The 11,447-nt window shown below is 42.1% G+C and overlaps 2 protein-coding genes across 2 annotated transcripts in view; both read right to left on the reverse strand.

Annotated features, from left to right (window-relative positions):
• The window catches only part of LOC131446651 (uncharacterized), a 28,282-nt gene extending 26,709 nt beyond the window's left edge, over positions 1–1,573 (reverse strand). The window contains exons 1-3 of the mRNA XM_058618034.1: positions 1,431–1,573; positions 239–331; positions 45–152 (exon numbers count right to left, since the gene is read on the reverse strand). Of these exons, the coding sequence (XP_058474017.1) occupies positions 45–152; positions 239–315 (185 nt within the window). The 5' untranslated portion in view covers positions 316–331; positions 1,431–1,573. The remainder of the gene's footprint in view (positions 1–44; positions 153–238; positions 332–1,430) is intronic.
• Positions 1,574–2,896: 1,323 nt separating this feature from the next.
• Positions 2,897–10,033, reverse strand: LOC131446652 (NACHT, LRR and PYD domains-containing protein 12-like). The gene is made up of 12 exons (XM_058618036.1): positions 9,773–10,033; positions 8,338–8,430; positions 8,146–8,253; positions 7,642–7,794; positions 7,441–7,566; positions 6,948–7,026; positions 6,576–6,801; positions 4,697–6,491; positions 4,427–4,600; positions 4,120–4,293; positions 3,680–3,726; positions 2,897–3,599 (listed from the first exon to the last, which is right to left on the reverse strand). The coding sequence occupies exons 2-12, from the start codon at positions 8,412–8,414 to the stop codon at positions 3,070–3,072; spliced, it is 3,489 nt and encodes a 1,162-aa protein (XP_058474019.1). The 5' UTR covers positions 8,415–8,430; positions 9,773–10,033; the 3' UTR covers positions 2,897–3,069.
• Positions 10,034–11,447: the final 1,414 nt, after the last annotated feature.

Here is an 11,447-nt window from a genome sequence, read left to right on the forward strand (position 1 = left end):
AGCATTTCTGGTGGTACATGGTGGATCATCCTCCATCATCTGACCTCTGTTCTTGTTTGACGTCCACAGGTTGACCCATGGAGCAGTCACTCGACATGGAGACACAGCTGGGTCCAGGTCCAGCAGAGTCTGGTCTCTGTTGATGGATCCTCCTACAAACACAGGACATGATGTGTAAATAAAACACTGAGTTGTGACAAGGAGATTAGTCACATGATCCATAAGATCCTCATCTCACCTCTGACCCTCATGTTCCTCACACAGTGTGGTTATAGTGGGCAGAGCTTCCTCTTCCCTGTCCTTGATCTGATTCATAGTGGAGCGCCACCTGCTGGGAGAATAAAACTCTCACATAACAGGTTCCACTACCATGGGTGGACCACATTGACCTAATGTGGGCTGGTCTGCAAGAAGACTCTTTTTTTTTTACCACAGAATTGACTGACATGAAACCTCGTTGGCTGACTGACCAATCAGCACAGCCCGTTGATTTATATTAATAATGGACTGTCACCCAGTTATTGGGTGGGCTCTGGGCTGGTGATACTTGAGTCATCAAAGCTAATCGGTAAACCAGGTTCTCATTGTTCTTTTAAAAGAGCCGTTGAAAAGATTTGACTTGTTCGTGAACTTCCCACTCACCTCTGTGTTCAGGCTTCCTCAGCAACAAATTATAGACACATATCAATATGATTATTGATAAGTATCATTATTGATCAAATCCAAATACGTGTCTCTAGTTGTTAGTGGAAAGTTTGTTGTTTGTGTTGGATTAAAGTCACATGATGTAGGATTTGCCCCCTACAGTTGGTCAATGGTATGGCTTGTTACAACTGTCGCAGTCACATGTACATTTGTTGACAAACCAATGATAGTGATGAACTGTGAATCAGGACTTCTAATGTCCAAACACCCATGTCCTCAGACCAGGTACAGTCCACTATGTTAGAGCATTGTAGACATTGTGTCGCTTTAAATTTCTTATCACAAACTCAAAGAACAGATTTGTTCTTTTTTCTGACTCCAGTTTGTGAAATCTTTGACCAGAGAAAGAAACTTGATCATCTGATTTCTAACGTGGTTTAATATTGAAACAGTGCAGACGTGACAGAGACTTATGACGTGTAATAAACTCAGTCACAGTTGATTCGTTGATGGAAGCGGTCAGACCAGTTCAGACTCTTCATGCAGGAATGTTGAAAACAGAAAGTCAGATTAAAAAGATTCAGCAGTGATTTTACTGAAGAGACACAAAACTATGATCCATGAAAATCACTTATAGAAATGACCTGAATAACATGTATCTACAGTATATGAGCAGCAGCCAATCACAGTCCAGAAAATACTGCAGACATTTCTACATGGAGTCATAGTGATGAAAGAGACTGTGATGATCAGACAGTGTCACGTTTGTCAGGTAAGATTCTCACCTGCTGATCTGAGCTCAGGTCCACTCACACACACACACTGTCCACCTTCATGTGGACACCAGACGCTGTTGATTGTCCCTGGTCTGTCCTGCCGTCTTTCCGTGTCTCATCTGAGGACACAGAGTCACGTCCTCATACCTTCAGAGTCAAAGTATAAATAAATCAGTGTGACACTAGAACCAGTTCAGCCTGTGATAACTGTCTAGACTCCTCCCCATTGTTGTGCTACAAGAGGCAGCACAACAAGGCGGCACTCAAACAACAAGAAGAGAAACATCAACAACAAACAACATTAAACAATTCCTAACAGTCGTGTGTTGAATAAAAAAAATGGTTAACAAAGAAACACATGTGGTCAAGAAGCCATCTTTGATTCCGTCATCTTGATGTAGTTTCTTTGTCAACTATGATTGGTCAGACTGCCGGCCACTGACAGTCTGTGCACCGGTGACTGAAGAAGAACTGAGCAAATATTTTTAATTCACTGATTTACAAGTCATTAGTCACTCGTTTGTGTGTGTGTGTGTGTGTGTGTTGCGTATAAAACAAAGTTACCACAGTTACACACAGCCGTGCAGTGATGACTCATAGGTACTTTTATTGTAGTGGTGATACAGCCTAAACAGTGCCATGTTGAGGCGAGGCGAGTAGAGCAGTGTAGTGGAAGTATGCCAAAAGTGATGATGAACAAGTCCTCGAGCCGCTGATGGATTCAGATCTGTTCTTTCTCCTGATTGGCTAATTGTGATATCTGTAAAACAGCCACCTGGTCATGGTTCACAGAGGATGTAGGTGTGCTATCTGTCCACTAGGAGGAGCTAAGTTGCTTGACAGCAGCTGCTGTCAGTTCCATGTGATGACCAGCAGGAGTCAGAAGGTCAGAGTGAAGCAGATGTTCCTGATCTGTACATCAACAACACAGATGGAAGTTCTCTGACATTTACGTTTGCTTATCATTTAACATTTTAATCTATAGAGTTAGAATTGTTTGTGTTAAAATATTAAAAGTTACTTTGGAATATTTTTGATCAATGAAAGTGAAAATAGTTTAGTGTTAGATGTTGTGAATGTTCCTGAGTGTGATGGTTAACATGAGGAGAAGGTTTGATGTCAAACCATCATTCAGTGAATTAAGACGCTTCTCCATCAGTGATAGGACCTGGTACCTGGTGTTTTGTTTACTACCTGCTCTGACCAGGTTCCAGCTGAGCCAATACTAAAATGTGATGTCAACAGACTGACTTGGAAAAGTCTGTCTAACAGTGAGATAAAGACATGAACATAATCCAGTTACTTCCACAAATCTACATTTTAGGTCATTAATTATAAATGACACATTTATACAGTTAGAGTCCTTTCAGTTGTTTTATTTTTATTTACTGTAACCAGGGAAAAGTGATAGATCAGTGTTTCTCAAATGTTCAATATGAGAAGACACTTTTTTAAAAGTAAAAATAAAAAAAACAATTTATCACAATATCAGGTGTGAGCCAACGTGTAGTGACTCATTTACAGCCATGTCTAATATTATTTTACATTTGTACAAAACAAATAATAAACAAATAATTTTTCAGATTATCAGATTATAAACAGTGAGACCTCGTCCACCACACCACTGAAGCTGCTGTCTCTTCATGTCCTACAGAGAACACAGAGACACCGAGGAACCACGAGAGATATAGAACCCAGGATAAACCGGTTCAGTGAATGTGGTCCTGAAGGTGTGGAGGTGGATCAGTGAGTCAGAGGAGACGCTGTAGAAGGACAGAGTCCCAGCAGGACAGTCCACATACACTGATATTCTGTGAGAGACAGAGGATGACCTGATGTGTGTTACTGCTCTACAGTGATGGACAGAGTAACCATGATCATCAGAGCAGATCAGACTCCAGGACTGATCATTATGTCCAAACCAACAGTCAGAACCGTTTACTTTCCTCTTGATTCCTCTGTAACTCAGTGATATAAAAACATCTCCTCTCCACTCGACCTCCCAGTAACAGCGACCAGTGAGACCAGTTCTACACAGCAGCTGAGGATAGAACTCAAATCTGTCTGGATGATCAGGATACGACTGATCTTCTGTCACACAGGTCACTTTCCTGTTGTCGTCAGACAGTTGGAGTTTTCTGTTCATTGTGTTTGTATCTGGTTCCAGTTCACATGAATCTGATGAAGACAACAAGACACAGCTGCAGTTTATTGATGATCAGCTGATATGTTGTTATTTCATGTAAATCCATACTTACACTTCCTGAGACCAGGTTTTAACCACCGCTCTCCAACATGGTCCATCCTGGAGGAAGAAACAGTCCAACATTTGTCCAAACTGTTGTCTAAATGACGCACTCTGGTGGACAGAATTATGAAGTACACCCTGGTGTAGTTTCAGGAGGCTGCACATTTTCTTAACAGCGCCACCACACAGACAACACAGAAGACAACTTCTGTATATACATTTTTAACTTCTTTATATTAGAGTTCTCAACTGGCCTGAAAATTACAACCCGACCCGAAATACATTATGTTGAATTTGATGTTGTTTTTACTGCACAAACTAATAAATGTAAATAAAACGTCTGTTTTTTATTCAGCTGAAAAACTTCAACCTGAACCTGCTTATATGTTTTAATACTGCTGTTGATCATGAAGCAGAAAAAGAAGAGGAGGAGGAGGAGGAGGAGAATACCTGAGAGTGTCCAGTCTCCAGCGTGGACTATTCAGTCCAGCATACAGTAGCTTCTTTCCTGAGTCTCCTGGATGATTGTAGCTCAGGTCCAGTTCTCTCAGATGGGAGGGGTTGGAATTCAGAGCTGAGGTCAGAGAAGAACATCCTTCCTCTGTGACCAGACAGCCTGACAGACTGGAGTTAAGAAGATATGATGAACTCAGTGATTCAGAAAATGCTGAAGATTTTGAGCATCTTCATCAACAAGAACCTAAAGAAGCAAAATCAGGATTTAAAAGATCAACTATCAAATAAACTGAGTTCTGACCTGAGAGTCTCCAGAGAACAGTGAGGACTCTTCAGTCCATCACACAGCAGCTTCACTCCTGAATCCTGCAGGTCATTGTTTCTTAGGTCCAGGTGTCTCAGACTAGAGGAGAGAGAGCTGAGGACCGAGGACAGAGCTTCACAGCTCCTCTCTGAGAGGTTACAGTCACTCAGTCTGAGGTAGAAAACAGTGATGAACAAAAGGTTAAACATGTTTCTCTTGTGGTCTTTAGAATATGTCTTATTAATATTTATATATTGATCCACGTACAGAGCTTTGTTGGAGGCTTTGACCACTGGCACCAGCTTCAGAAGAGCCTCCTCTGAAGCAGAGTATTTCTTCAGGTCAAAATCTTCCAGATCTTTTCCTGATGACAGTAAGATGAAGACCAGAGCTGACCACTGAGCACGAGACAGTGTCTTTGTGGACAGATGTCCAGATCTCAGGGACTCTTGGATCTCCTTTACAAGAGAACAGTGGTTCAGTTCATTCAGACAGTGGAACAGGTTGATGCTTCTCTCTGCTGACAGATTCTCACTGATTATCCTCCTCTTAATGTATTTAACTGTTTTCTGATTGGTCTGTGAATCACTTCCTGTTTGTGTCAGTAGACCTCTTAAGAGCTTCTGATTGGTCTTCATTGAAAGACCCAAGAGGAAGCGGAGGAACAAGTCCAGGTGTCCATTTGGACTCAGTAAGGCCTTGTCCACAGCACTCTGGTGCAGATGATTCAGTTCAGGGTTGTTTCCAAACAGTGTCTGGCTCATTGTTGGTTTTTCTGACAAAAGATTTGTTCCAGAGGTGATGAAGGTCAGATGGACATGAAGAGCAGCCAGAAACTCTTGAACACTCAGATGGACAAAGCAGAAGACCTTGTCCTGGTACAGGCCTCTCTCCTCTTTAAAGATCTGAGTGAAGACTCCTGAGTAAACTGAAGCAGCTGTGATATCGATGCCACACTCTGTCAAGTCTGATTTATAGAAGATCAGGTTTCCTTTCTGCAGCTGCTCAAAAGCCAGTTTCCCCAGAGACTCAACCATCATCCTGTTCTCTAGACTCCAGTGTGGATCTGTCTCAGCTCCTCCATCATATTTGACCTTCACTTTGGACTGAACCACCAGGAAGTGGATGTACATCTCAGTCAGGGTCTTGGGCAGTTCTTCTCCATCTCTGGGTTTCAACATGTTCTCCAGAACAGTTGCAGTGATCCAGCAGAAGACTGGGATGTGGCACATGATGTGGAGGCTTCGTGATGTCTGGATGTGGGAGATGATCCTCTTGGCCTGCTCTTCATCTCTGAACCTCTTCCTGAAGTAGTCCTCCTTCTGTGGGTCTGTGAACCCTCTGACCTCTGTCACCATGTCAACACAGTCAGGAGGGATCTGATTGGCTGCTGCAGGTCGTGTGGTTATCCAGAGGCGAGCAGAGGGAAGCAGTTTCCCTCTGATGAGGTTTGTCAGCAGCACGTCCACTGAGGTGGACGCTGTGACATCAGTCAGGATCTCAGTGTTGTGGAAGTCCAGAGGAAGTCGACACTCATCCAGACCATCAGAGATGAAGACCACCCTAAAGTCTTCAAACCTGCAGATTCCTGCTTCTTTGGTTTCAGTGAAGAAGTGATGGATGAGTTCTACCAAACTGTATTTCTTCTCTTTCAGCACATTCAGCTCTCTGAAGGTGAAGGGAAACATGAACTGTATATCCTGGTTGGTTTTGTCTTCAGCCCAGTCCAGAGTGAACTTCTGTGTTAAGACTGTTTTCCCAATGCCAGCCACTCCCTTTGTCATCACTCTTCTGATTGGTCTGTTTCTTCCAGCTGAGGCTTTGAAGATGTCTTCTTGTCTGATGGTTGTTTCTGGTCTGTCTGGTTTCCAGGAAGCTTTTTCAATCTGTCTGACCTCATGTTCTTCGTTGACCTCTCCAGTCCCTCCCTCTGTGATGTAAAGCTCTGTGAATATCTCATTAAGAAGGGTGGGGTTTCCTGCTTTAGCCACACCCTCAAACAAACACTGGAACTTCTTCTTTAGGTTTGATTTGAGTTTACGTTCAGATGGAGCTCTGGTTTCTGATAGAACACAAGAAAATAAATCAGTGAGTGGATCATTGAGCAAAGAAGATGTTCTTCCTTTCACATTAAACATCCTCTTACTTCTCTGTAGACAGTCAGCTAGCTTCTCCTGCTTCATCCTCCTCAAGAAGTTATCTGTGAGCTTCAGAAAGGCCTCTCTGCTCCTCCTCTGCTCCTCATCCTCACCATCCAACAAGTCTCTATCTTCTTCCCAACTCTCTGAGACTTTTGTGTGATCTGTACCCAGAACCTTCTGGATGGTCTTCAGCTCGTTCTTCACAAAGCAGATGATGTTCTCCTCCAGCAGCTGGAACAGAACAACATGTGAAGTTTAACCTCAGATGATCAGCGACAGAGTGAAATCCTGCAGGTCCACAGAGCAGCATCCAGACTGTCAGGACCAGGACTCTGCTTCACTATTAACAGTAGTGTCATGTTTGTACATTGACACACCTTAAATACGGAGTCCAGGTCTGCTTGATGCTGCTGGACAGACTGACCGCTGAGAACCTCTGTCCTCTGCTGATCAACTCTGAGGAGAAAAGATTCAGTGTCATTTACTGAACAATCATTTGTTTCAACAAGGTTTTCAATGTGCTGCACCTACGTTTCTTCTTCAGCCAAGTTTACATGACATGAGTTTGACAACTTGAAGACAAAAGTCCCTGAAGGACAGTCTCTAGTGTATATGTGTGAAGTCTCAAAGACACAATCAGAGAGGCTTGTCGACGTGTCCCTGACCAATCAAAGTCTCTGACTTGATTTGCTGCTGGAAATGTATTCAGAGACGAGGACAGGCTGAAGACATTTAGTGGAAACTCAAACAGAAAAACAAGATTGTCCACCGAAGAGAAGAAGAGTGTTTTTCGGGATTAAACATGTTTTGGACAGGCTCCCCCTGGTGGAGGATCATGTAAGTGTGTGTTACTATGTGTGAAATGCTTACATCAGTTCACCATGTTTTTGTCCATCCTTGAAGTCAATAAGACGACCGATAGATTGGTCACTCTTCATGGACACACAGCTGGGTCCAGGTCCTGGAAAGTCTTGTTTTTCATGTTGATTCTTAATTCTATAAATGTTAAATATAAAATATAATTAGAAACTTATGTTTACTAAAATCAACAAACTTCTATTTTTTACTTACCTCTGAGTCTCTCCGAAGTCAATAAGACGACCTATAGACTGGTCACTCTTCATGGACACACAGCTGGGTCCAGGTCCAGGACTGGCAGAGTCTGGTCCCTGTTGATGGACCCTCCTCCATGATTTTTTCTTATAGACTGATCTCATGAATGATCTACAGTATCAGGAGACAAAAGGAAAACAGGTTAGTGTCAGAAATTGACCCAGATGGTGTCAGCTTCTTGGTGTCAAACACTACACTGATGTAGAACATCTTCAGTCAGATCAGTTTACCCAAACCCAAGGACGTGAGCCAGGACTGTTCTAGATCTATTCAACATTTCTTATTTTTTCATGGGTCCAGATCTGAGCTTAAAGAGACGGGTCTGTTTGGGACATGGGTCCAGAATGTCTTTGGTCTGCATGGTTCTGGGTCTGAATTCTCAAATATAAAGCATTTCTGGTGGTACATGGTGAATCATTTGTGGTGTTGACCTGTAAAGACCTCAACCCTCCATCATCTGACCTCTGTTCTTGTTTGACGTCCACAGGTTGACCCATGGAGCAGTCACTCGACATGGAGACACAGCTGGGTCCAGGTCCAGCAGAGTCTAGTCTCTGTTGATGGATCCTCCTCCAAACACAGGACAAGATGTGTAAATAAAACACTGAGCTGACATGGAGACGAGTCACATGATCCATAAGATCCTTATCTCACCTCTGACCGCCATGTTCCTCACACAGAGCTTTTTTAGAGGGCGGAGCTTCCTCTTCACTGTCCATGATCTGATTCATAGCCGAGCGCCACCTGCTGGGAGAACACAAGACAATCATTACAGCATGGATTCCATTCCAAGTTCTGTTAGCATGGGTGGACCACCAGGTCCAGCAGGACCAAGATACAGCAACACCAGCCAAGGAACAGCAACAACAACTGCTGATGGAGACAGAGTGAGTCAGAGGAGGCGGAGTTAAGTCATAAGAACATGATGGATCTGTAACAGCGAAGTGATTGTTTTGCAGTTAGCAACACTAGCCAAGTTAGCTTAGAGAGGGTTACATTTTACAGGCAAAGGTCAAAGTAAAAGAAAACTAGTTTAATAACTTAGGTCCGGTCTCTGAAGATGACTTTGAATGAATTACTGAACAGGAAATTCCACTTTTCTTTTCATTGAGCCATGGAAAATACGTCCAATTAGTTAATACCTGTTTTGCTTTCATTTATAATGATTGATCATAACTGATATTTTGTTTTATCTTCATACAATTAATGTTTATTCAGTTAGATAAGGTTTATTATGCTCTTATATTGTCCTTATATTATCGCTGCACTTTCTTTTATGTCGGCCTCGTTTCCTTCTTGGATTTTCTCTTGGAGTACAGAAACCTTACGTCCTGCAAGAGCGGCAAATAGTTTGCCACTTCATAGTCTGACACTGTAGCTGTCAGTTTTATTCCCTGTGTTCACAACTTCATGATTGATTCTTTAGCTGTGATCAATGAACACGACTCGCCTTTGTCGTACACACCATTAAGAGGCACCAAACATGGTGAACTTGTAGAAAATTCTTTTGTTACCAAAAAGGAAGAGACGTCCCACACAGAAATCAAGCCGAACTGTAGATCACTTAAAACTACTTATCAATCCTCAAAACGTGGGTTACAAGTCTGGGGTAAAGTCACTAGCCACTCGTGTGTGTGTGTGTCACGTATAAAACGAAGTCAACGCAGTTTCACTCAGCCATGCAATGATGACACCGCCCACATTAAGTGCTAGGTACTTTTTTGTAGTGGAGATGCAACCTAATCGTGCCGAGGCGAGTCGAGCCGGTGGAAATGCGCCATAAGTCAACACAGGGTAAATTCATTCGCTGTAAAAGCTTTGTTAATGTTATGAACATTTGGTTTGTTTACAAAAAGAACCTGGATAGTTTTGTCCGAGAAAGTTTTCCAGTTTTCACAGAAAGAACAAATGTTCTCTAAACCATTGATTTCCAAATGTTTTCAAACCTCAGGCACAAAAAAACAGAGTCAGTGACGTGAGAGATTCATGAAGCTTCGCAGTAAAAACATCACATCGACTTCAACTTCTTAATTTTACAGTGCATTTTTTGCAGATTAGTTTAGAGATTAGTTTAGTTTAGTTCCATTACCTTCTGATGGTAAGAAATAATCGTCATGAAGCTGTTGAGCGTCTGTGAAGTTATTCTGTTGCTTTGAACAGGAAACAGAGTACAACGTTTTCTCAAGTGTTATCTGAAGGAAATATGATGTGTCTGATCAAATAACTGTTGTGATCTGAACTTTAGACTCAACATGATCAACTGGAGTCAAATATTAACAGAATCAGATCTTATCACAGAACAATAATCTTGCTCAGACACATAAACATAATGGCTCTTTTCTACTATGCCGTTCTAACTCTATTTGACTTGACTCGGCTTCGTATCACATTGTTTTCCGGGACTTTATAGCTCCTGCTCAAAGTGAGCAGAGTCATAACAGCACGTCTGCATGAAACTGTGATGATGTGGTTTTCTATGCAACGTGCGGGGGGGAGGGGGAGTCGGAGCGGATACTCAGCAGAGCTGCATAAACAGGGGTTTAGTTCCTCTTTCATAAAATAGTGTATTGAAGTTACCAGTAAGTAAGTACCAGGGTACCATGCAGCCAAAAAGTGTGTCAAGGGCAGTACGCCCAGAGGGTGGTGGTCAATTCAGCATTAATTAGTTGAATTCACATTTTATACAACATCCCTACTCCACTGGAATTGAGGTTTGAACAAACAAATGCGTAACCAGTGGTTGTTGCTGGTCTTTGAGACGGGAGGTTCATTTCAAAATTCAAAATTCTGCCCTCCATTCCTTTTGAAGAAAAAAATGAATGAATGAATGAATGAATGAATGAAGAACCGGAACATGAAACGTGATAATCATGTAAAAGTGAAATAAGGAAATGCTATAATAATGTTTTTATTGACAGTGAAATGGGCTATATATCACAGAGCAAATAACACACAACAGGTCTTCAGCCAGCAAGTCCTTGTGGGTCCTCGTCCATGGTTTCCATGTTGGCCCCACCCACATTTGCCCACAACACGCTCATGTCCACTCATGGAGCTTTTCCATTAAACAGTTCTTTTCCATCATAGTACCTGGTGGGTTTTTTAGTTGATGAAAAGAAAGCACCCCGAACCTCTTATTAACCTTCTATCTTCTTATGGGGTGAGTTTTCATTAACGTCATTAATCTACGTTACGTTAGTGTTCATTCGATGTCAAATACAGGGATTAAAAAATGTTGTGTATATGGAACAACTGCTAGGCTGTGATAATATGATCAATCCTATGTTTATATCAACACCATGTATAGGCAATGTGTCTGGGATTTATACAAACATACAAACAGAGTGTATACACTCTTAATGTGTTACTTCAGTATCTAACATTTAATCAGGTAGTTAAGCAGTTTGTCCAGCAGAGGTCACACTCTACAAACAGTACATGCTACAGTGGCTACACGTGGTTGTGCCCTTTTCCACTACAGTCCCGGCTCGGCTCGCCTCGCCACGGCACGGTTTAGGTCGCATCTCCACTATAAAAAAAAAGTAAAAGTACAGTGGGCGGAGTTTGTGATGCAGTGCTGTCGCTAAATACACCCAGGGGCAGTCCTAGACCATTTGGTGCCCTCGGCGAGCTTGATTGATGGCGGCCTTCCCCACGTGAAAATAACTCATGTCCAAAGATTTGCTCATTTATTTAAACAATTATAATACAAACAAGATAAGAATAAACCTGTTCAATAATAAATATACAAAAAATAAACTTTT

This window comes from Solea solea, chromosome 19 (genome assembly GCF_958295425.1).
Source record: "Solea solea chromosome 19, fSolSol10.1, whole genome shotgun sequence".
Classification (NCBI taxonomy): domain Eukaryota; kingdom Metazoa; phylum Chordata; class Actinopteri; order Pleuronectiformes; family Soleidae; genus Solea; species Solea solea.